General features: G+C 39.2%; 2 protein-coding genes across 3 annotated transcripts in view; one reads left to right on the plus strand and one right to left on the minus strand.

Annotated features, from left to right (window-relative positions):
• Positions 1 to 1,789: 1,789 nt before the first annotated feature.
• On the minus strand, positions 1,790 to 18,665 carry LOC132142147 (methylcytosine dioxygenase TET2-like). 2 transcript variants are annotated; one of them, XM_059551791.1, is made up of 10 exons: positions 18,183 to 18,664; positions 6,592 to 9,300; positions 6,287 to 6,377; positions 6,107 to 6,200; positions 5,702 to 5,910; positions 5,121 to 5,271; positions 4,944 to 5,033; positions 4,606 to 4,743; positions 4,087 to 4,441; positions 1,790 to 3,908 (listed from the first exon to the last, which is right to left on the minus strand). In XM_059551791.1, the coding sequence occupies exons 2-10, from the start codon at positions 9,254 to 9,256 to the stop codon at positions 2,536 to 2,538; spliced, it is 5,166 nt and encodes a 1,721-aa protein (XP_059407774.1). In that variant the 5' UTR covers positions 9,257 to 9,300; positions 18,183 to 18,664; the 3' UTR covers positions 1,790 to 2,535. The 2 variants fall into 2 exon arrangements, with proteins under 2 accessions (XP_059407774.1, XP_059407773.1); XM_059551790.1 differs by having other exon boundaries at positions 4,944 to 5,271; positions 18,183 to 18,665.
• Positions 18,666 to 25,718: 7,053 nt separating this feature from the next.
• The window catches only part of LOC132141780 (CXXC-type zinc finger protein 4-like), a 13,931-nt gene continuing 12,788 nt past the window's right edge, over positions 25,719 to 26,861 (plus strand). The window contains exon 1 of the mRNA XM_059551438.1: positions 25,719 to 26,545. Within this exon, the coding sequence (XP_059407421.1) occupies positions 25,721 to 26,545 (825 nt within the window). The 5' untranslated portion in view covers positions 25,719 to 25,720. The remainder of the gene's footprint in view (positions 26,546 to 26,861) is intronic.

Genomic DNA, 26,861 nt, shown 5'->3' on the forward strand with positions numbered 1-26,861 from the left:
TCAGGAATGATAACAAATCTTAACAAATAGCTTTCAAATAAACTGCATACAGTTCTTCAATACATTACAATACTTACAGTATTCAAAGCTATCATTAATTCAAAGTTTTAAGCATTACAAACCTTAAGGGAGAAGGGGAAGCAATAAAAAAGGCAGAAAATAGCACATTTAAACCGTTAGTGTCTAATGGCAGAATACCAACAGGAGTACATAAACAGCTAGCTTAATGTAAAAGTTGTACACCCCAGTTTGTTAGTAGAAGTCAGAAAGTCATTCAAGTAAAGTTGACTCCACTCAGAAACACTCCAAAGCATCTTCAAGTATGGCTATTATCGTCAATCGCTAAGTTTTAACCACTCCTTTCTCTGGCTTCATACACAACCTGCTACTCAAGCTGGATCCTGTACACTGAAACTTAACATTTTTACTTTAAACTACGACATTGGAAGCCTCTTTCATAACTAACGAGAACATCAAAGTGATTTCTAAGAGAGGACAAAAAACTAAACTTTGCTTGTATTCCAAAAAAAATTAATTCAAAACTTGGGTCACCGGAATACCAACAAGACAAAGATTTTAGCGGCAAAATTATTGATTATTATATGTTTGGAGTGATGGTAACAAACATGTAAAATAAACTTTGTACATAACATGGACTTAAAGACTTCTGCAATGCAAGCAAATGGTATATACAATATGGCATAATCTATTTAAAACGTACAATAATCTACCTATTTTGAATGTACATCTTTTTTTTTTTTTTGTATGAAAAAAGAAAACTGAAGTGCTTTATTTTATGTCAGAGTGGAATGAGTTGTATATAATTAATTACCAATTACTTACCAAATGTCTAATTTAATTAATTGGACAGGGGTTGTGTAAGAGGCTATACCATGTTTAGTGGTCGTAAATACATTTAGCCTCAAACTCTACATATGCAACTAAATGCACATGATATTTTAACTTTCAGTAAAGAGCAAATGCATTGTTTTATATGACATGACACTTTCCCTTATTAATTAAATCAGTGCATGTTAAAATGTTCAAATTACTCCTTGAAAAGATTATCAGCATTCTGCTTCAACTACACAGACTCTTTTACTTAGACAAAGTTAGAAATGTGTGTGGTATATACAAGTCATTTATAAGGATTTAAAATGCAAAGGCTCAGACCTGATTTAGAGAAGATAACATGGACACAAGTGATAGAAATGATCTGATATATATATCCCTGATTTTGCAATTCCATTGAAACTTGAAGTTCAAGTAATACTTTCAAATGTGAAGAAAGTAAGAAGTGAACTTTTCATCAATGTTGGCCTTAAGGTCTGTGTTATATTTGCTACAGAGTGTTTAGAAACAAAAACAGAAACACCTTGGTATTATAATTCTATTGCCAAACTAGATCTGAGGTATATGATAAGTAGGTTTTTCTACGTCATTCATAAGCCTTCTCAACACCCTTAGAGATACTCACATTACATGTATAGCAGGTCAAGTAGCACCATTTGAAATAAGATAAGATCAAACCCAAAGAAATAGTACTCTTCTTTACTAAGCTATTATCTAAGCATACATTCGGGAAAAAAATCGAATAATTTACTGTACAAATCTCAACATTTTAATACAGCTAAAGTTGCATTATGTAAAAACCGCCACAGCAAGTCAAGCCAGCTGCCATTGAAACAGTCACACTGATGTAAAGATAACCCTGTTATATGTTCTTTGAAGCATGCTTTGAGGACCTAATGTTGACCATTGCTGTTCTTGACTCCAAGTATCAGTGTGAATCAGAACATTACTGTTACAAAGTTGACCCTCAATTGCTCACAATACAGTAAGGATTTCTGAAATTGTGATGGCACCAGAGAAATTCTTTAAAAGGCTGTTAAATAATGGAGTTCATAGTTATTGTTTTCCACATCGTGAAATCACAATGGATGAGGTCTAATGAACTGTCTTTCTGATCAGAGGGTGGAAAGTAATACCCTCACTATTATAAAAAGTGCTTCTAAAACACTAAGCTAAATGCTTTCTTAATTGCGCAATCAAAATAACTGCGTATTACTTTCAAATATTATGCAATGTGTTTTGTGTGTGTGTGTGTGTGTGTTGTTAAAGAAAGGCATGTGAAAACACATTTGCAGTTACAACACTCCCTAGCACCATAAAAAGTGATTAGTCACAAAAGTCACCAAATATGAATATTTCGTTCCAGTGATTTGTCCAGGTTTGCCGGACTGTAAGCACCATTGATGAAGGACAGTGTGTTGTCATAAGAGAGTAATTCAATAATAAATAAATATTTCCAATTGACCAAACAGTCAAGTTTGACTTCTTAAGAGCACGAAAAACCCACTAATGATCTGCCTTTCCATACAGTAGCTGTTAATAACCTCACACAGACTGAGCAAGCATTACACATCATCTGGCCAGTGGCACAGAGGTCTGCAACTCTACATTGTAGCACCATTTGATTTTTCTTATGCCCCTCTTATTCTTGTGTTTGTGAGTGCTCTGGACCTACGCAGGTTTTCACAGGAAATGATTGTAAGGCCCAGTTACCTTGGTAAAGGCATAAGGAGATGTGCTCACATATGAATTGGTAGTACAGGACATTGACCGCTCAGTGAGCATGAGGAGGAACTGCTTATATGGAGGCTCTGAAGGTTCTGAATGTTCTCGTTTCACCTTCTTTCCACTGCTCTTGCTCGACGGGTTTTCAGCACCATGCTTCTCAGCATCCTCCTCTTTCTCTCTGGCCTTCTCTGCCATCTTTGCTTCCCACAGAGTCAGTCCATGTTTTGCCTCGTTCAAGTTCTTGTGCTGGTAAAACACTAAGGAGATGCGGGTGGGATGGTTGCGGTCAGGCTTCTTGAGAGGTGTAGTTGCATGGAGCTCCCGCTTAGCACACTCAATAATGATTGACCCGTGAGTAGGTGCCACTGCCACACCTCCAATTTCAGGGTCAAGGAAGTTGTGCTCGCTGTCAGACCACACCTCCTCCTTTTCTTTTTGCTCTGAAGTCTGGGTAAGTGGTTCCTGTTTGACTACAGGGTTAAGTGCATTGTCATTGGAAAGCCTCAATTCTGGAGGTTGGTTGGGGTTGAAGGATTCAGTACCCAATGGAGGAAACACCTGAGACATACCATTTACTCCATGCATGTTTATCTCGAAATCTTTATTTCTTGGCATACTTAAGGTATTTATATTTGGGGGAAACATCTGAGGATTCTGGGACATATGATGTTTGGGGTAAGCTTCAAACTGGCTGTTTTTACCGATGGCTGCAGAGTCCAATTGTAGAAGGGCTGAAGGATGCCAGGAGAAGGCATTGGGTGGCATGTTAGCACCATAACCTGGGTAATGTCCCAAAGAGTGCATGCCAGGTTTCATGTTACAGGTGCCATAACCATTGGCTGGCAAGCTAGGCTCTCCATAATGTGGTGGGTAGTTGACCCCGTAATGTTGAGGTGCATTGTACTGCTGCTCAGAGTACAGTGAATTTCTTTGGGGATGATACATATTTGGATGCTTTAGATTGGAGGAGTAGTAAGGGTGGTAGTTGTCCACGGGGAGTCCTCCATTGCATTGGTAACCACTGTAGAGAGGGTTGGGCGTAAGAGACCTGGGATATGGGGTGGGTGCATTAGACACATTAATGTAAGAGTTGGGTGCATGTAAAGCGGAGGGATAAGGACCGGCAGAAGAAGTGGTTTGAGAATGTGGGGTTGCTGGTTTAGAAGTGTTTGAGAAGGTTCCTGATGCAGTTGAGAATCTAGGAAATGGTGGGACAGTGTAAGGATTAGGATTAGGTTGTGTTTGATGGTGCTGATGCTGTGGCTGATGGGCAGCATGAGCGTGTGGGAGATGCACGGAGTCCTGATTTGTTTTCATGTTACCTGGGCCTGGAAGAAATTATGAGATTCAACCAAAATGTAAACATTCAGTGTTCTAATATTGATAAGCACTTGTAATCTGTACCATTACTTGGTTCTTTAATTTATTTTACCATCCTTAAACTATTTATAACTGAATTAATGTTTGAAAACTTGAGTATTGGTTTTTGAACCTTTGCTTCTGTACCTGTTTGAGTGGTGTTCTGGCCTGGGTTCTCATAAGGGACCTGTTTCTGCTTTGCTTGCTGAGCATTGTCCATTTTGGCATTGGATGTATTGGGGTTGTTTGGTTTGTTAGCTGCAGCTCTCTTGGCATCCAGCTTCTTCTGCCGACAAGACTTGGCAGGCTCTGGTAGTGTACGCACCTGTCTACGAAATGCACTGAGCACCTGAATGGCACCAGTCTTGGTCTTCTCCAGCTGAGCCTCAGCACTGCCAAACTCATCAGTGGATGAGGGCTTGTATAAGGGAAGCACGTGTAGCTGCTCATCCTCAGGAATTTTCCCAATCTCACGATTGTCCTCTCGTGTTAGTGTGCAAACCTAAGCAGGAGTAGAGTGGGAGGTTTTTAATATTGTATACTCTACTTTGTTCTAGCCACCATTTGTTCTCCACCTACAAGGTTAGAATGAATCAGTTTGTAAAAATTCTGATGGTTCGGGCAAATGCTTTTCATTAGTCTCTACCGTAAGCATTTAATTCTTACCACTGTACTGCCACCGTGCATGTTTTGAAGGTCTCTGTGGGCGTGGGCACAAAAGTCTAGGCAGGCTGTCACTCCAGAAAAAGGACGTCCTTCTTTTAGACCCAGACGGCAATCGGGAGCTCTATGTTCATGCTCCACCTGTCAAATATGGGTAGATATAGAAATTACTTCTAAAAGCCTTTTTCGTGGATGCATCACAGTACATGAACTTTTGCAGTGACTACTTATTTCATATATTACAACACTACTGCAGCTTGTTATCCCACAAAAACAACAACAACAACTATATATTCTTGATAGTAAGCATAAGACCTGAAGCAGAGAGTGCAAATGGATACCTGATTTGCGTAAGCATCTGGTGCCATTTTTTTATACACTGGGGAAATGAAAGTTGCAAGACCCTGTAGATTGTGTTCCAGTTTCTCTTCCTGTAAGTGAATAAAAATTATCTTGTTATCTTTAATTTTGCATGCCCTTTGTTGACTCAGTGGTGTGTTTGTATGTGAGCATCCTACCTCCTTGGGATCATCCCCAAGTAGTTTGAACTTTCGAGGGATTTTACTCCTAGCGAATTTGCAGCCATTATAGTACATGCTCCAGGAGCAACCAAATGAAAAAGAAGCTCCACAGGCATCAGATTCAAAACCCTGACATGCACATGTTCTCCTAAGGATAATGACAGAAATTACAGAATGTTACGCATTGTAAACATACCTCAGAACAGGGTTGCTCAGTCCTGTTCTTGGAGATACCTAACTGCAGAGTTCACTTCTAACCCTGCTCCAATCTGTCTGTAATTATCCTAATAAGCTGGTTCAGTTCTGTTTGATCAGGGTTGGAGCTGAACTTGGAATCTCCAGGAACAGTATTGGGCACCCCTGCCTTAGAATATCTTGGTAATTTTGTTTAAGCCATTAAATAACTAACATAACTATAAATTACTATGCTTTTAATGTTAGGCAGAATGAGGTTACATACACGTGTAGCAATACAAAGACCTAAGACATTCAATTCGGATTCATTCTGAAATTATAATGTGTTTTGGTCAGTGAGTGTTCATTGTATTTGTAAAAAAGCAATAAGGATTTATCCTTACTCCTCGTTTAGAGCACATCTTCGGTTGGTCAGAGCACCATGTTTTGTTAGAGTGTCACTGAGTTCAGTGTAGAGACGGTCAGCCAGGTTGATTGGTATGCCTTCCCAAACTAGGATGACCACTGCTATACAGGATGCCTGACAGGAGTGACCAGCCCGCTCTCGTACCAAGACTAGGAGTTTCTCGTCTTCATTTGCCCTCCGTATTACCTATACAACATAATGCACATGGACACATATGTTCAGAAAGCATACTGGAATTTGTTTGACATGTGTTAAATAACTGTGTTTTCCATAGAGGGCGCTGTTGGTAAGAAAACCATCAAGTGTAACTGCAACAGACAAAGGTAGGCAATACATGTGCTCACAAAAAAGAGAATATAGGATGTCAATAAACTGTCTTTACCCATTTAGCAATGGGGCAGCCCTGCCCACTTTTGCCTTCCTTGCCTGTATACACAACTTTTTCAATCCTAATGGCACTTCCAGTCAGTCCAGATCTGTCAAAGGCAAATATAGTAATTATAGTACAAAATTATAAATAGAGCATTCATTTTCTGCTTGAGTGGAGTTCATGATATCACACCTTTCCTCCATCATTTTGCGGATGCCTGCAACATTTGGTGCTGATCCCAAGTGAGTATAATATGGGCCTTCATCCCTTTCACTGATTTGCTCTGTAGATTAAAAGAATAAGAGAATGTTTTTGTGTATTTTGGAGTCGAAGTATATAACTAATATGAAATTTAATGTCATTTAACAACAAGAAAATATTGCTAAGATGATAAACTATTAACATCATGACCGAAGATGTTCTCTTAAGAGGTTTGACAGATGTGCAATTCTAATGTATATAAACTAGGCTAAAAATAGCTGTATAAAACCTCTTACCAACACAATGACAAGACGGAATATCGTACTGTGTCTTCAAAGGTGTATCTAGCAAGTTTTTTATTGGTGTGTGAAGCAGCTTCGTGGGTGACTCCAGAAAGCTTTGTAACCCAGGTTCAATCTTTTTGGTTGGGGTGAAGTTTTGTGGTTTGCACTGTTCCTTGACATTCCCCTCAGCACTGGTTGAGAGCACAGTCACAGCCCCAGCCATCTCCACCTTCACCTTATTGGGTGACTTTATGACCAAAGACTTTCTTTCAAACACAGTTGAAAGCTGATACTGTTTTAACTGCTGCTCCATGGTAGCTAGAATACTCTGCTGGCTTTGTTTACAAGACGGAGAAGGATGCTCCTGCTTTACTACCGCTGGCAGGACTTTGGTTTTGTCTTGATCTTGCTTCTGCACTTCTATGGGTGGGAATTGAACAGAGGTTTCTAAACCTGAGCAGTTTTCACTTTTTATGGCTGGCATCATTGGCCTGATGTTGTTGGGGCTTTGCTGCTCCTGCCTCTGCAGAAGGTGCATTCGCAAGACTGCGTGCCTCTGCAAATCTCCTTGAGCACCTTGGCTTGGGAGAGACTCCCTCTGGAATTCCGGTTCTTGGAATTCAGCTTTGGTAAATGTTTGATCAGCTATCTGAAGACTATTTGAAACTTGTGACAGTTGTGATTGAGAAATCGGAGACTGTGGGAATTCCAAATGGTTGCGTACCCTGTGTTGAAGAGGTTGCTGTTTACTGGTGTTCTGAGAGTACTGTATGTTCTGCTCAAGTTTCCTTTCAGTTAGAGCTTCTGCTTCTTTAGACAGGGATTGTACATTTGACTTAGATGAGTCTGGAAATGTAGAGTTTTCTCTTATAGCTGGACTAGACAGTGTTTGTGCTGGTGTTTCTATATCTAGAGATAATTTTTGGGATTGTGAATTAGGGCAACCCTCTGTTTTAAGCCTTTTCAAGAGTGGTGCATCTACCTGGCTGTTGGAAACATCTTGTGATTGTGGAGCTGCTTGCATATTTCGCCTGTCCTGAGGAAGCCGAAGGGGAAATGTGCTGGTGGCCTGCTGGTGAGTCTCAGCAAGTGGTGGCTGAGAGAGGAAGCTCGGGGATTGAATCGGGTCTTGATCATTTTTGCATAATTGATGGGACATGTGTTTGTTAAATTGCATGTAACTATGCATACCACAATTGTTCTGTTGACATTCTTGGCCAGAGTTGTGGGGGAACTTTGTAGGAGGTAGGGAGTTTTTGTAACTGTCTTTCGCCTTATTTTCATACGAGGGACAACTGCGATTACTGAAATTTTGAGAGTGAAAGTTGTTTGAGGACAGTGACTGAGGATTTATACAGTGATTTTGGCTCTGTGTGACTGTATGCTGCTGCATCTGTGTCCGTGGAAGGAAAAAACCCCACATCTGGGGGTGGTCAGTAGGTGGCTGAGGTGCTGAAGCTGAGTTTAAATCTATCCATTCCATCTGGGATGAGCGATCTGTGCTCTTTGATGTTGTCTTATCCTGACCAGGTTTAAGCTCAATCTGTGGCTCAAGAATCTGTTGCTGAGGCAAAGAAAAGTCATGAAGGCTTTCATCAACTGGTTGTTTCTGTAGTACCTTAATCTGTAGGTTCTGCTGACCTGTCTGAGTGTTTTGTGAGGGTGCTCTTGGGGTCAATATATAAGATTCAAGACTAAAATCTTGGCTGGACTTTCTTAAACGCTCATTCGGAAAGCCTACACTATCTTTTTGAATCTGCGAGCTACCATTAATGCCTGTCTGTGATTGCACAGTGGACTCCGGAGATTGTGTTCCCATATCTGGGAGGTCAGAGAGAGGATAAGCAGGCTCCTTTTGCTTGGCTACAAAACTGGAGTATCCATTTACTCTAAATTCTGGGTTGCAGCCATTGGTGCCTTGTTCTTCAGGGGGTGCCTTGGCAAGTGGCTCGGAGGCAGATGTTTGGGGGGAAATAGGAAAACCTGAGGTAAATGAAGGTGAAGGAGTTTCCTGCTCAGGCAGGTTGCTGGTGACCTGATCTTCTTGAGATGAGTTGGTTTGAGGTGCAATGGACACATGCTCTGGGTAATACTGAGATAAAGTTTTCTCTAAGAGGTCACCAGTTGTACCTTTTACAGAGGGTGGGTTTGTTGTAGCACCATTGGGCATTGGAACTTGCTTGTTCCTTGACAGTGAGAATAAATCCCCATTGGGAAAGTTACAGTTTCTTTTACTATGTTTTATCTCAAAATCCCCTGGCTTATTGTGCTTAGGGAATCCATCCAATCGGTTCTCTATTCCTGCATCTCTTTTATCCCAAAGCCTCAGGTCCTCATTTCCATTCACCTCTGAATCAGTGCAGAATTTTTTAGGCTGGTGAAAATCTAAAAATGTCTGTTCATTAAGATCATGTTTCATCTGTCCATTCATCTCATACATGCTTTGATCAAATATCCCCTGCATACTATCAGGTCCAGAACAATTCTCATGTTGACGTTTCATTGGGTAGACTACTGTGCTTGGATTGAAATAGCTCCAGTTAGTGTCCATATTGAACTGCTGAGACTGATCTCCATTCTGGTGCTTGGTGAGAAGAGGGTCTGTCTGCTGAGGGCCACTGATCTGTGAAAGTATCAGACTTTTTTCCGTCTCATGGCTGGTCTTTTCTGTTTCCATCTGGTCTGCTCTGGGTCCATTCACAAGGCTGCCCTCTTTGCGTCCTACGTGGAAGACATGGAAAAATACCAGTAGTAAAAACACATATTAACTGTAGTTAGCTGAATTTTTCTGGGGGGTTGGGTGGGGGAGGGGGTACTGGGTGTCCTGGGGGACTGATGTATTAAAGATATGTTATCAAAAACATTGTTTGATGCTGAATTCAGTTGAGAGGTGCTGAGAAAATCTGTAAGAAATAACAAAATTCTAAATGTTTTTCCTCTCAAGTCAGACTCTGCTGTTGTGAAAAACTTAACCTTGTCTCAAAGTAGACATGCTCACCAGAGAACTTCTAGAAAAAAAATGAAAGCGTCATTCTTTGCATGCTTTGCATTTTCCTGTATAGTCGAATCTGAGAAGGCTCCAGACAAGGGTTGTGTAGTGCATATACTAATGACTTGCTTTTTTCTCTTTGCTATAAAAACAAAGTCCTGGATTTCATAAACATTGCCCTAACTGTCATGCAATGTTTAATGAAACAGAATGGTGCCAGACATGTTGCTATCCAGTGCTCTGTACCTATGTACGGCTTGCTTGGTATTTATAGATTTGAGCATATACCATATGCATTAGAACTGTTGTCATGAGAGTGGTTGGTTATGTTTGATAATAATGCTTTCATCTTGAAGTGATTGCACCATTGTTAACATATTACACCATTTTTTATTTTATCCATGACCTTTGCATTAGTTTCCAAAAAAAAACTATTTCACTACACATTCTATAAATAACTGAACTAGAAATAAATAGAAGAATTGTAGAGAAAATAGAGAATTGTATAGATATATTTACTTGCAACCAAATGGACAGAGCCATACAATAAGAACTGGCATACAGGATGTCTAATATGAAACAGATTTTTCATGGAATGTCTTCCATGTGTTTAAAATGGTGAAAGAAAAACAGCTTTGAAATGAAATAACTACTGGTCTGTTGGGCCTTTAAATTATATCCTTTTATGAGAGCAACCATTGGCATGAGGAACGATAAGGGCAAGATAAATTAATAATAATAGTAAGACTTTACAATAAGGTTCCATCAATGTTCATGTATTAACTAACATGAATTAACCATGATCAATACATTACAGTGTTTATTCATCTTTGTTAAAAAAAATGTTAATTGTTAGTCCATGTTGAATCACAGTGCATTAACTAATGTTAACAAGCATAATTTTATAATGCATTAATAAATGTTGAAATCAACATTAGCTAAGATTAATAAATGCTGTTCTTTCTTATTCATGCTTACTAAACTAATGTTAACTAATGAACCTAATTGTAAAGTGTTATCATAATAATGTACATTTTATTAACTTTTTAAATAAAGGTTTGATTAATTGTTGATTAATCTCATTATGACCTACCCTTTTATTCACAAAGGTTGCATTGGGTTTATTTACAAAATGTTTATATTTACAATATATATAACTAGCTGTGTCCCTTACTGTATCTGATAGGGTAGGCAGTGAATCACAGTTGAGGATTATGATTTGTTTGGAGCCTGTATGTGTGCGGCATGAAAGTTGAATATGGATCCATTCCAGAGCCACTCCAGGTTTCCCCGACAGCTGAGACACAGTGGGATAAACCCACACTGAAAACAGCACACAAAACCTCCCTGAGCAGGAATGACAAAGCACGAGATCCCAGCTGAGAGCTGTCTATATATGCTCTAAACTTTCAGACAATGGGTTTCCATTGGCTGTGTCTATACATATAATCTTTTTTGTTTGTTTAAATGTCTAACTTATGTAGACAATCCAGTGACTTATATGACATAAAAACACCAAACAAACCAGTCCTTATCGTCTTTATCTCATCTCTTGACAACTAGGAGTGGCTTTGAATTCGGTTTGTTGTCTGTCCTGTTTTTTTAGTTTTCATCTTTTCAAATCCTCACTCTCTCTCTGTCTATTTAAAATGATCCCTCAACTATTGTGTTCTCCCACTTTAATGAATAAACGTGTAAAACTGATCAGTGCTTTTGTTGTTAAACCAACACAACCAAGGAAAGCACACAGCTTCTACAGCATTGGTATTTATTAAGTGTTTTAACGGTTTAGCCTTAGGGTTGCTGTCTAAATATACAGTTGGTCAATGGGGAAGTGACATTTTCTCTGTCCTTCATGGCTCACACTCTAACAATGGAATCATTGAACTAGTGAATCATTATTAGGATTGTAATTTTGCTCTGAAAATGGTTTGGTTTAGCGCTATGGTTAAGTGTTAAATAAGTTTAAAGTGTCTAATCAGTGTCTGTGTTTCTATATGTCATGATAAAAGGCTTCAGTTCAGCTTCTAATAAACAGTCAGAGGGTCCAAAATACAAGAAAAAAACAAAGGTGCGTATTCAACTTTTTAAAACTTACTTGTACATCAGTTCGCAGTTTGAAACAGACAGACAATTAAACAAAATGAATAACATTTATTTTTCTAAGCAGGTACTCTAAATCTGCAAGATTTGTAATATTGGTCACATGTGTAAGTTAAAACCAGAATGTGTTTGTGGAGAGACAGTTCTTTTTTTAAAGGACAAACCTTTTTTATAGCCAGTTTCTCAGGCACTGTTGTGGTTCTTTTCCAAAGTATTAAGGAACCAGACAGGACAGAGGTCCTTCTTGTGAAGTTCAAATGGATGAGTAGCCAAAGAAAACAAAACCCATGTTTTTAATATTCTAAAATCTAACTCGCTTGGCTTTTCCAGTACTGAAACAGATCACATTCTGTAGCATGCTGTTCACACACTGCTGCTTGTGTTTGACTCTTGGGTGAAACTTCATCCTCTGGTTCCTCCCACTGTAATCTGATCATACAGCTCATGTGCAAGTGTGCTTTAAATGTCACGCATGCAGTGTTTCTCCTTTGAGCCTTAACCATGCCTTATTTCCCTGACATACAGACATGGAAACTAGCTCAACAAGAATGTCAACTTCCACAGTCAACTTTTGTTGGCATTTATTTACAACTTTGACTTGAAACTATTTTTCTTAGTTGCTATAAAGAGTAACAAAAGAAACCCAAGCCAGTTAAAATAATCAGGACCAGTGTATCTTTGCTTCTCAAGTGTCACGCTGCCATTGGAATGTGTGTGAGTGTGTGTGTGTGTGTGTGTGTGTGTGTGTGTGTGTGTGAGAGAGAGAGACTCCATTCAACACATCAGCACTATATGACTCAGGAAAATTTTCTAAAAACTTTTCTAGCCTGAGCTTTAATAGCTCACTGACACCCATGACTTTCATTTTCAATAAGACGCCAGAAGAAATAAGCATAAGAATGGAAACAAAGAGGAAAGACGCCCTTTGAAATGAATGGGTATTTTTAGAGAGTCAGCATGTGTACTTTGGGAAGGTATGAGATGTTTGGAAGAGCACGGTGAGACTTATTTTGTAATATTTTTGTATCACATTCTGATTTGGTTCTTCTTAAGAAAAACGGAATAGAAACAAAACATGAAATCGTAGAAGTCGCTGTATGCCTTTAAAGTTGCTGTATCTTTTCTTCTCAGCGCACTCTTTGTTCATCCTCAGTGACATTTCAAATCCTCTTTGTGGGAGAGGATTTGAAGAGAGGTAATTACTTGAAAAGCTGGGCAGATACACACTTCTGTTTGTAATTTCAGCACAGCTACAGTATGTCCCATGTGAAGAGTCGAGTGTGCGTTGGACCCATTGTCCTTTGTTACTAATAGAAGGCAGATGTGGCTCTGCTGTAACAGTGTGCAATCAAGTCTTTGTGCTCTCGTTCACTCCAAATGGCCTTTGCATGACCTGCATTGATATGACCAATGATAATGTTGCGTTAGCTATTATATACAAGCTTATTACTGCACCAAAAAAAGACGCTCCATTGGAAGATATTTTTGTTTTGTTTTGTTTTTTGTGAATTGTTTCCTTAATTTTTTTAATTTGAAAAACGTTACAACCTGCAGTGATAAGTTCATTGCACTTTGATTATGGCAAAGAAAATCTAGTTGAAAAGTCGAGTTTCTTTTCTACATTTCTTACAATGGCGTCATTTACGATTTTTAATTCTGAAATTATATTTCTGGTTGAAGGAGAGGGACTAAATCCTATCTGTGTTATTCTCCCCACCATCTGTAATGCTGCACAAACATGCATCGCATTGATGTATGATGTTAGTCCCATTTTTAATCCCCGCCCAACTATGGGCTCATGATAAAATGATTAAATTACATCTACACAAGAGTGCATGATAGCTCCTCAGCACAGGTTGTGTGACTAAACAGTGTAACATAGCCGACCGAACCCTCTGACACTTTTCTTCACAGTCAAACACTGTCAGATATATACATACATACATAGATTACTACAGTGTAATTAATATGTAACTAAGCACATCATGCCATACAACAACCTCCCTACCCCCAAATCATCTTCCAAAATATATTCCCAATAAGCATTCCTCCCGACTGCTCTCCGTCTCCTTGTACTACGACCCCTCCCCGTTTCTTTTTGTCTGCCGCAGTCGATCTGACTGGTCTGATGAACTGAGCTCACTGCAAAGCAGATTTCTTTCAGAGAGCGTGGTAACCATGGCGATCATTATATTGCTGCTGCATGGCCATCTGCTCTGAACATTAACTGAGCATGAATGAATGACACCGATGGAGAGGGACAGAATGCAATGCAAGCGAGTGAGCACATGTGCTGAGCACACTGATTCTGCTGGGATCGGCTCTCTTTTATGGGAATGTGACAGAGTTTATTTACTACCGAAGCAATAGCCATCACTTCACTTTAAATGCAGCTCTTATATCTGGAAGGGGGTTTTTTGCTGTGAAGAATATATGCTCAGAGTTACAAAACATGGATTTGTGGCAAGGCCAAGAATAATAATAAAAATAATACATTTTCTTAATGTTACAGATAAGATTTTTGAGCTTGCAATATGTAGTCTACATTGTTTCAATATTTAGTTTGAGTTGAAACATTCGACTGTTTCACGGGAAAATGTCTTCTGAAGAAGTAACATGTCTGCCAGTTTTGTTCTGACCAACAAAATAAAAAAAGTTTTACAATAAATAGCGCTACCTTTTAAATCTAATGATCGCAAATCTCAAGTCTTTTTGATTAAATCAAAACATGCAAATTATTATTATTATTATTCTTTTTCTTAAATTGTTATGGTTAGCCACATTGCGTGACTGTGTATTAGCGTGTAGATTTCAATTTCTGTACAGTCCGATCTCTAATTGTCATACCATTAGAATGTCATCGAAAGACAATCGTTCTTTTAACATCAAAAAGCAGTTTAATGTTCCTTAGAACTCGTTCTCTTTGAAAAACAAATTGTTTGTAAGTACAGTAATCCCTGTAATCAGATGCATATTTAAAACTGGAATACAATCTAATTTCAGTCACTTACATTACACTTAGTTTCACTGGCATCATGCACTCTTTAAGACTTTATATTTTTACACACTTTCTGTTGTGACTTGAAGGGAAGGAGATAGTTTTGAACACTGCTGGTTATGTACTTGCTCAATACTTGATTTTGTATCAGTTTTAACCCCAAAAAGTTACATAATGCGGCATTAAACACACTTCTCTGTATTGTGTCTATAATATACTGCAGAAGCTTTAACAGAATCATCTGAACTGAGTTGAGAATGTCACGATGTCAGTGTTTAAATGATTATGATTAAGATCCTACAGAGGCGAGCCTTTTATTAGAACAATAAAACTGATCATTGCATTTTTGTCTCGTGCATCTTGATGCATCCCAATGTTGTCTTTTTGAACCTAAAGCACTAGTCTTTGTAAATCCACAGCAGTAAATATACACATACATTAAATGATCTTTATGTAATTTATCCAGAAGAAAATTCTACCCAACACTTTGAATCTCCTGATAGAGCATGCATTTTACGTTTCATGTTGGTTTGTAATATCTTCCCGTTTATAAGTGACATAAGTGACTGCTGATATGGCATTACTTACAATAAACAAACAAGGTCTCTGACAAACCACATGACAATGCTGCACTGCTGTGAGACACCCTCTCTCTGACCCAAATGACAGATCGACCCGTTCATCTTTAACTTCTTGAAATGTCACAGAGTTTACAGTCTTGAGTGACATTGAGATCCAGCTGTCTCTGATAAATCTGCTGTCAACAAGGTGGCTTTTGCCTTGCCAACCAACGACTAAACGTGATTCACACACTCCTTTCTCTCCTCTTCAGTGGTAGACGTACTTCTGATCAATTCTAATACAAAATCCCCCAAACTGACGTCACCGGTTTTCGAAATTAGAATGTGCCGTGTGATTCTTATTAGCTTGACACACTTTTAATTTTTTCTTCTAAATCTTTGATTGTGAAGGGGGAAAACCATCAAGCTTTTCTGTTATGAAACACCATTCTAGGCTTTTGCTGAAAGCAGATAGATTTTCTCTGAATGCACACAGCTGGACCTGGAAAAACAACCTTTTGAAAACCACGCTGAAAATTGCATCATCTCTGAGAGGAAATGAACGATTAACTGTCAGAAGTGCAAAACCAATCCATACTACTTGATTTCATTTTATTAGTCATGGAAAATCTTTTTTTTTTTTAGTGATTCACTGAGCTTTACAAATATGTTCAGCCACGTTCTGTAACCGCGAGACATTTGTAGTTTTCAGAGAACTAAAAGTGGCAGAAACTATGCAAGCCATGAGTTAAACAAAAGTCTTCTGATACAAATGACCTGGCTGTCCAGTGACCTCTTGGCCGGTGTAAAGTACACTTCTCCGCTGAACCCTGCGACTGAGTTCTGAGTTCGTGTTTGTAAACAGAGCGAGCATGTGCGCTTCAATTCGCGCCTGAGATTTAAACCTCCACAGTCATGCGTGTTCCAACGCCTCGAAATGCGAACATCCTCTGAGCGATGAGACAAAAGTGTATCTGGTCTCGTATAAAATCCAAGCAATCAGAACTATTGTGACAATTCACACCAAAAGTGCTTTAAATATTCCTGAATCAAATGCAGCACAAGCTATAAGCTAACTATGCAAGCTGGAAATGTTTCAGGCAAATACTGAGAATATCTAATATGAAAATCCCATTATTTCATTGCAAATAGAGGCAAATAGGGGAAACTATTACTACTAAACTTACTACTACGCAAAAAAAAATATGATGACGACAAATCACAAACCAAGCCAAACAAAAAAGATGAATAAAACCCAAATGTTTACTTCTCACCTGTACATTCAACCAAATGAAATGCTTTAACACCCCCCCCCCCCCACAACCCCCAAAAAAACAAAGAGTCTTCTTATCATGCAAAAAAACATCTACATGTCATTGTACAGACGTTTATTATTGTTTTGCACCAGACACTTTTATCAGAGAGAAGGTTCTGCCTGTACTTCCAGTTCAGATAACTTTGTCTATTCTCACCAGTTAAAACCATGCCATGGACACACAACCGTTACAATTGTATTAAAGTAGAATATGTCGAGCGACTGATGTAAACTGTAACTCAACTTCGAGCACCAATGCATTATTTGTTCTAAGTGTACAGCTGGAGCTGAAGCTTAAAGATGTGATGGCACTCATCTCTCTCCAGATCCCTTCACTGTGGTCACATTAGCATTCACACCACCTCTCTGTCACGCTGACCGACAATCTCCTTAAAGAATCCCCTAGCTGGCGTTAGCTAACTTCCACACTTCACATCTAAACTGAATGGTGGAATACACAAGCTAAATACACAACATAAAGGCACGGGACTGTTATCTGTGTTAGAACAGCAGCCAATTATGATGCAAATCCTAATAGGGCTCTTAAAATCAATTAAACAAAGGTGGCATTTGTAAATCATTAGTGCAGATAAAAGAGTAGCCTTCTGTTTAATTGTGGTGTGTCAAAAGCAACAATGACACCAAAATGCATCTGAAACATGGTTATTTACAGCAGAGTTTCTCTGCTCAGTCTAGAATCTCAGTAGCCTATGGCTTAATGTCAAACATATGTTCCTGACCACTATAATGTGCATGATATTTTAATGGACTAGACATAAAATTCAGCACGAGCACTAAATTGTTCTTTGTAAAAAAAAAAAAATTCACTGTGAGCATAAAATGTAGACATAAAAAAACAATTCCGATCTTGTGTACAAATGAACAATGGAAATCCTTTTGAAGTCAAACAAGTCTAAAAGCTCTTTCTCTGGCGGCCCTCGGCTGATGGTGAAACAGGGTTGGGTTTCAGCTCTTTTAAAGCCTCTGACCTTGTGGGCTTCCTCCACTACGCTCTCCTGTTTCTTTCTTTCTTTCTTTCTTTGTGTCTGCTTGTCACTCAGCGACGAATGCACTGAAAGCGAGGAGCTCAACTATTCCTGGCCAAACACCCACATTCAATCAAATAAAGGAGAACTGTACCAAAAAGTATATAAAGAATAACATTCCTTCATAAAAAAAATTGTGTAAAAAATATTGAATAAAACTCTCTAAAACACCTCTTTCTTGTATCTACATGCAGACGTCCAACAAGGCCGGTAGACCCTGAAGAGATGAGATAATTGTGTTCGCCGTGTGACTGTTTAGTCCTGCTTTGTGAAATAGTAGCTGGAGAAGAATTAGCCAACAGCCTCACAAAGATCACCAGTTTTCAAAGCAGACACATTCCTAAAACCATCCACTGCACGACAGCTCGGATAAGAAATGACAAATGAGACTCAAACGCTTGAAATAGTGTCAAAATAGTGACCGAGGGAGGAAGAGAGACTGAAAACGTCAGCCATGTTGGCGAAGCTTTATCTAATATCCTTTCATTATTATGTCAGCTCTCGGTTTCAAACGGGACAGCACAGAGCTGGAAGCCATTAAAGAGACCCCGGGGCCAGAGGAAAGAGGGCAAGGACAGGAAAGCGCTCTCACCTTGCTCCGCGTCCTTCCAGCTTGAAGAATTCCAACAAACCGTCTAGATCTCCTCTTAAACAGATCCTAAAGAGCAGCCATCTTGCTTCCTTCTGTTCCGTCTATGAAGCAGACTCCCTCCGCATCAATATTCATGGGCCAGTCTGACGTCTGCTTTCATCATCGGGGCAGAAGCCGTGCGTGTCTGTCGGCTCTCCAAGTGTCCAGACGCTCGTGGAGACCGTGAGACGCTCCAGTGTGCAACTGTGTGCAGATCAGAAGAACCAAGCTTGCTTCGCCGGCAAGCTGAAGTAATTGCAAAATCTCTTTCCTGCTGGGTCCTCTCCACACAAAGGGACCGAGTTTCTTTTCTCCCCCCTCCTTTTTTTGCTCTCTTTCTTTTTTTTTTTTTCAGCCGCACACAATAGTGCACACTTGACTGGCTGCCATCAAGCACTGGACTGGATTACACACTCAGGGAAAACCCCTCCACTCACAATCTGCTTGTTACACAGTTTATCAAACGGAAACAAGAAAAGGGACAGAGATTCTAAGAAATTAAACCAAGGTTCCATACTCATGCACGAAGCTCTGTTTGTTGGTCTTTTTCTTATTTCCGGTGAAGCACCGCTTTAGCTTCTATGATGCATTGCCCTTATTTACTCACACTTGCTCTTATTTTGGCACACAGCGGTTTTAGGGGTTGCACGCTTAGACCTTAAAAAACTAGAATAAGTTCTCCTAATAAGAGTTTATATTGTTAGATTCACCATCGCTGATCATGCTTTCTCTTCTTTGACTCCCAAAATGTGAAATTCCATGCCTTCTGAGATAAGAAATGCAGAATGCCTTAGTGTTTTTAAGTCTGACTTTTTTAGGCTAGCTTTTATGTGATGCTTTGTTTTTTGTCTTTTATCATATTTTTATATGTTTGTAAAGCGCCTTGAGATGCTACTTTTAAAGGCGCTATATAAAATAAAGTTCATTATTATTATCATCACTGTGAGACACTTGTGGAAGAAAGCAATGTGAATGGCGTCTGATATCTGACTGAAAGGATTTCTGTACTGAAGACAGAAAGTAGAAAGCTTTGACCCTTGTGTGCAGTCACAGACATGTGAAAGCCATTTAGAGCTTTTAAATATCCCTTTTTTGTCTCTTCTGGATTTTAACAGGTGGTTCTTGTCTGGTTCTGAAAGGGAGACCCCAGATTACAGTGACGTTGGTTGACTCAATAGTTTCAGACAGCGAGCAGAAAGGGAGATTTGTTGTTTCACCGCACGGAGGAAGGGAAGTGGGGGAAGGAAGGAAGACGTGCATGAGCAGTAATCAGCAGAAGTGCTCAATACGCATGAGATCAGTGATGCAACCAGACAACAAGCTTCAGGAATGCATCCTGCAGACAATCTTTGGCAAAAGAAATCAGTTTTCAAATGATCAGAGAACAACCCACGTGATTCTGTCAGGTTTTAAGAAAAATGTAACTGATCACTATGTAATCACAACGTTTGCAACATTTCTCATATTCTTAATTATTATTACTACATTGTAATAACTACTGAATAACACATTTATAATGTGCCAACATATTTTACAGCTAGGTTAACATGTTTAATCTAGCATCTTATAAAATTTTTAGTATTGCACAAATTGGAGATGAAACTCATACAACTTATGAGTCGTAAAACTAGGTAAAACACCTCCATAAAAGTTTCCAACCTTTAACTCAACCCTCGCAACAGTGGAAGCAGATCAGGCACAAAATGTACAAACCACTAAATATGTAGAAACTCATTGTAGCTAAAGCAAAACATTATGCAAGTTTGCCTTAACACGACAAATTATAATTCTGGCATCGGAAAAGTGTGCACATCTTTTCCCTTTTAAGTTTGTCACATAATTGATTAATTAGTTACTACATGTTCATAACCAATGTTATCTAGATCTCATCTAAGCCTCTTTCACCAACAGATTCTGTGAATAATTATCAATTTTGTACATTTGTATTCTGTGCTTTAATCTCAGACAGGCCCATAAAGACACAGTCATTACAAAGTGATTTCTAACATATTCACTAATAAAGCCTGCCCTTTTATTTTTGTGTTAATTTCTAGTAAACAATTGCACTGTGTACGGCTCCACTATAGCACAATACATCATTTTCTTAAGATGCAAGTATACTTTTATTTCTTCACCAGATTTATGTAACCATGCATACTCAAGGTCGAACATTCTGCACTAATCAGTTGTTCCACAAGGTGGCAGCACTGGCTGGAGTACAAACACATTCTTATCTGTCATAACTTTTGGAGAGGGAATATCTAGCAGACACTGGACAAAGATGAAGCTTTCTAGAGCGCCTTCATTCGTTCAATAGCTTACATTTAGCAAACTAAACTAAACACATAACAGCTTGTGTAAAGGTGTCAGAAACGACAAATCATGCTTTCACATCACTAAATCTCTCACCTTGTGTGTGAAAAAAGGGCTGAACCCAAACTGCTGGAGACAATGAGGGAGTGGACACACTTCTAACATGAGTGATCTCACACGTATATATTATAGAAGAGGACTTAAACTACATTATTGTGTGAGCTGGAGGAAAACATTTGTGATGCTTCGACTCCAGTTAAAATCTCCAGTCACATGACACCTGACATTCAGGCTTGGATAACAACATGCACTATTAATGTTAGGACTGTGGCACTAACTTAAATTGGTGTCTACAATAGAGACATCCTCTAACAAGAAGCCACTCCTGCACTTATCTTGAAAGACTCGTTAGTGTAAGTCCTAATTACGACAAACCCAGCAGGAGGGCGAGAGATCCCAAGCGTGGAGTTCAGAAGGCTACAGAGAGGACAGCGGGTCCGACGCTCTTTCCATGTGTTCGGAACACAGGGTCCTGGTTTTCTCTGAAGGGGTGCAGGATTTTACGAGGCTCTGTTCACAAAGGCTTATTATTCTCGCAGCACAGACACAGACACATGATGGCCTTGAGGCGATGAAATCAGCTTGTGGCCACTTCTGCTTTCCAAGCCAAATGATCATTTGATTCACATGGTGTTTATTAGGTATTAGCTGATATTTGATTGATGCTGATACATCTAAACATGCACACTAAAGCTATCTTAAAAGTGTCCTCTTATCTTATCTTAGGTGTCCTTGTTACAGTGTAATTATACATATTAGTGCTGAGTTAAAATTAATTAACTACATGTTCTAACTATATGGTCAGGGTTAGGATTTGGGGTTACTTGCATGTAATTATGCATAATTGATTGATGTTTTAATAGTATGTAAATGTAACAAGTATTATTAGTTATACAGTATTGTTTATCTTTGTTAATGTTACATTGTTAGTTCCTGTTTCTAACTGGAGCCTGATACTAATGTGTTTGTGTTCATGTGTTCCTAAGTATTAATGTTGATGAAGAGTTGAGTACTGTTTTTTATTTCATCTGTCATGAAGGACTGTGAATCGACAGTCAGATGGACAGAGAGATCAGGGAACTGTCTTCCATAAATCTTGCTTTAGTTTAAGGAATGGCATTTCTCAAATACAGAAGTAAAGAGTCTCCATCTGTTGGCTAACTGTGGTCACTGCAACAATCAGAGCTCACCATGAGGACTCATACATGACATTCACGTTTACATTTCTCAAAATAATAGCCATACAGTTTTTTATATATATTATTATTCTGGTTTCTTTATTTAGATATATAATATGTTTATAGGAGAAACTGATACTACTGATTTGTGAACACTAGTCTAATTTTAGTCTATTGGTATAGCATTCCTTTATTTTTAAATTACACAGTTACAAAATGTATATTCCACATGCATGGCACACGATCAGCCTTCTGGCTTTTACAGCAAATCTTACTAAATTAAATAGCTAAATTAATGTAAATCGATGAATGTATAGATCCACGTAGTCCTGCAGAGGGCAGTGTTGAGTCGAGATAAGGCAGCTACACGAAGGTAACTAACATCTAAAAGTAACTGCTTTCAACTTTTTATGTGTCGTTGTTGTAATTTCTCATGATGCAAATAAAACGTTTAAAATAATATGAATAGGTTTTATGATAAATTTCATTGCAGTAGACGGTTTTTTCTCTTCTTTGTAAACAAAACATTTGAAGCATTGTGGTCTGGTTGTAAAAAAAAAGTGTGTGTATATATATATATATATATATATTATGTTGTTTTACACACACATAGTTTGGTTTTGTTTTTGAGATAAAAATGATGTTTGTCAGACGTTCTTAAAAAAAATCTACCCATTACTTAATTCTACAACATTGGCAAGATGTTTTATTTTAACAGTGTAAAATAAAATAAAAAGCTTGATTTATGACAAAAAATCTCAAAAAGCAGCCAAAGTGGCACATACACACAGACACACACACACACACAGTCACACAGTCACACTCTCACACACTCACACACACACTCACACACACACACACACACACACACACACACACACACACACACACACACACACTCTCTCACTCACACACACTCACACTCACACACACACACACACACTCACACACACACACACACACACACACACACACTCTCTCACTCACACACACTCACACTCACACACACTCACACACATATACACACACACACACACACACACACGAAGGACTGAGTGTGATTAGTTGTTTGGTGAGAGTGAGTGCTGTGAGTGTGTGTGTGTGGAGAGACTGACAGTGACACCTCCAGGCCACTAGGGGAGCACTGCTCCTGTAAATCTCATATCTAACAGGACTTTTCTAATTGGTTGATCGTTCTTTAGGATTTTGGGAAGTGTAGTTTGTCACCATGAGATATTAAAAGGCATTCTTTCTTTTGGATCCTACTGTTGGGCTCGTTGATACACATCAGTAATGTGAGTACAGCTATTTATGCACATAATACACATTCAGCTAGCACAAATACTGAATTAAATTAAATTAGCATATGTTTTGATTAACATTGCAAATTAAATATGTGCAAATCCTAAATGTAAGAGGTGAACAGGTGTCTGTCTACATGGTGATTAAAGTTAAACAATAACAACAACAGTAATATTAATATTTGACAATGACCTTTTTTCTGTACAGTTAAAACATTTTTTGCTGTTTCAATTAAGCCCTCATTTTTATGTTTTTCATGTTAGTCACACATTTCTATGAAATGTGTTTCTTCAGAGTGACAATATTGGTAACACTTCACAGTAAGGTGTCATGTGTTAACATTATTAATGAGCAATGCATTTGTTACAGTATTTAATCAATGTTAGTGAATGAACATACAGTTATTCTTTGTTCATGTTAATGCACAGTGCATTAACTAATGTTAACAAGCACAACTTTTGATTTTAATAATGCATTAGTAAATGTTGAAATTAAAATGAACTAAGACCAATAAATGCTAAAGAAGTATTGCTCATGCTATAGTTCATTAGTTCACTAATTCAGTTAATTACCGTTAAATAATGAATCTTATTGTAAAGTGTTACCAAGATATTCTAAAAAAAAATATTTTTAATTTTTTTATACATATAATGAAAGTCAATAGGTTTGATGTTTTCAGGAACAGAATGTTCTTAAAAATGTCTTCTTTTGCATTTCACAGATTTTTTTATTTTTATTTAATTTTTTGTTCACACTATGACTTTCCCCTCAATAACTCCTAATTAGCTGCTTATGAATAATTAGTACGGTAGTTGTTAAGTAAAGGTACGCGGTTTAAGACTAAGGGATCTAAAATAATAAACTGATAATAAACAGCCATTAATATGCATGATAATGACCAACTATAGAAGTGTTCCTTAAAATAAAGCGTTAGTTAATTTTTGCCACACGAAGCACATTTGGTCAGCAGACACATATTGAGTTTTCCCTGTGTGTTCAAGCTTCCTGAAAGTGCTTTCGAGGTGTCTAGGTTTTGAGACAAAGCCGATATGAAAAGACTTTGAATGCACGCAGTACTGCAGCTAATGAAAGTCTCGTGCACGGTACCTGTAATGTTCAGAGCTCCCGAACAGATTCGCGCGGGGCTGATGAGCATCCCCTCCCCAGAGCTCCTGGTGTTTCTATAGTAGTCCCAGCCAATGATCAGTGTGTGTCCGCATCCCCATCCTCCTCACCTCAGCACCAATCAGCCACACACAGCGACAGGAGACACTCACCTCCACGGACGCCATCAGCAGCACAAAGCTTTCCTTCTGCTGCTCCTCGCGTGGAGAATGGCGTCTCGTGCGAGCTTTATTGTGTGCTCATCGCAGTAATGTGATGCTCTAGTGTCTGGATTGTCTGGTAGGTGATGGTGCTCTTTCATTTTTTTCTTCTTCTCTCGCTTAGCGATGTTGGCGCATGCTTTCTGAATGTCCGGTGTTTTATTATTTATTTCGGGAGGTTTTGAAGGCGCTTGAGTCATTAAATCCCATTATTGATATGAATGTCTCGACGGCACTGCACTCAACCTCTTTCTGTCTCCTCTGACTATAGGAGATTTAGTATTCTCTGAACTTTGTTTAAAGCACCTCGTGAGCAGAACTCTGCTGATAATAATAGTTATTAGTCATTTGCTTCCCCAATGCATTTCCACGTCGTTTCTCAGAACTGAACCCTTCTTATTCTTCTAAGTGTGATGTTTGATAGTTTTGTTCTTCTAGCCTTTAACTAGGAAGTTATAAAGCAGCATGAGCCTCTTTAACAAACTTCATGTCAGATAAATGGCACGGTCTCAGTTATGAATACTCATACTGGTATTGTCTCTCAGATGGAAATGCAGTGTTTAATTCAGTTCACAGAGCGTTGCATGGCTGTAGTTGTCTTGTAATGTACCACAGGCAGTCAGTGAGAGAGTCTAGTGAAAGGTAATGCAAGTAGAGGAAGATGTGTCTAATAGGCTTTTATCTGTGGCAACAAAACCCAGCCAGACTGGGAGAAGGGAAATGGATCCCCACACACTGCGGCTGGAGCAAGCCTCACTGAGTATCTTTGTATCAATTCTGGTTTCTTTTTCAACATATTCTATATAAGAGCTTTGTGCTTGATGCATGACTTCTCAACTCTGAGGCTAAGATAGCTATCATAGAAAAATCTGTTCTGTGTCAAATGTGTTTGCTTCTGCTGTGCTTTATTTTTGTAAGCTTTGGTCCTGTACTGTAATCAGTATAGTAAATACTCTAATTTCACCTTTTATTTATGGGAAGTCAGTGTACTGTTTTTTTTTTCCCATTCTTGGCGATGCAATCATATGACTTTCAGGTATGTTTATATGTCTGCTTCCTATTGTTATTGCAACACTAAAGCTACAGGGAGAAAGTAATGCATTGACCATTTCAACTTGTGAAGTACAAAGCTTTCACTTTAGTTGAGCAATTTAGATGATGCATGGGAAATATTTGTCACTTGTATCCGTAATTGTTGTTCTCTTGTTTTAGCGGAGAGGATAAACCGTGATGGTAACGTCTTGAGTCTAACGAGCTTCACCTTGACAAAAACCAACCCCCCCCCTGAATATTCCTTGTGAGCACTTGAAACTTAGCAGTCATGTCTAATCTTAACAATGCACTTTGCATCGAAAGCGGCCAGAGCACCGACTTGTCACTCTTGCAAAAGGATACTCTTCAGGACGGTGGATTAAGCCAGCTGTTGGATTACAATGCGGAAATGGAAAGGTACAGGTCATTTGCAAACTTTTACAAATGCAATGGGGCATTTCCACAGACTGCTAAGATCGCCCGCATAACGACACCGATTTTCCCCAGCGCCAGAATCGGCGTGTCCCCTTGGAACTGTGATAACGGCATGCTCTGGGGAAGGAAATCAGCAGCAATAAACCCTAATAGGACCGGCATGCATAGAAATGACTCCCAGAGGCCGGGGAAACCTGGCGTGCCGCCAGAGACGCTGCAAATGGCAAATAATAATTTCCTCTCCAGCTTATCCCCCGAACACTGCAGACCTTTAGCTGGAGAATGCATGAACAAGCTGAAATGCGGTGCTCCCGAAGCAGAGATAATGAATCTCCAGGAACGTGTTGGAACTTTTTCCGCTATTCCGGCTTTAGGGGGCATCTCATTACCTCCCGGGGTCATCGTCATGACAGCCCTTCACTCCCCCGCAGCCTCAGCAGCCGTTACAGACAGTGCGTTTCAAATTGCCAATCTGGCAGACTGCCCACAGAATAATTCCTCCGCATCCAGCGGGAACCCGGCGAAAAAGAAAAGGAAAAGGTGTGGGGTCTGCACGCCTTGCAGGAGGCTAATCAACTGTGGAGTGTGCAGCAGTTGTCGGAACCGTAAGACGGGTCACCAGATCTGCAAGTTTCGGAAATGCGAGGAGCTCAAAAAGAAGCCTGGCTCATTGCTAGAGGTGAGACACCATATTCTCTCTCCGTGCACTCAGAAGCATTAACCTTTCCTTCTAGTCACGTTTCTAAGCCCTTGAAAATAGTTTCCATGCCCACCCATGCCTGAACATCCCCCCGGCTTCTCAAATCTGCCTCCCCGCCTAGCCTAATTGGCAGTAATTAGGGGTGTTTGTGCGGAGAGCAAGCTGAGCTTGGCTCACACACCCTTAATTGCTGCCAGTCAGGCTGGGGCTGGAACACATCCCAACAACCCGGGCTTGGCTCTGCTCCAAGCTGAGCTGGGAAATGGTTTTCAGCAGAGAGCCATCCTTCTCTGCA

This window comes from Carassius carassius, chromosome 6 (genome assembly GCF_963082965.1).
Source record: "Carassius carassius chromosome 6, fCarCar2.1, whole genome shotgun sequence".
NCBI lineage: Eukaryota > Metazoa > Chordata > Actinopteri > Cypriniformes > Cyprinidae > Carassius > Carassius carassius.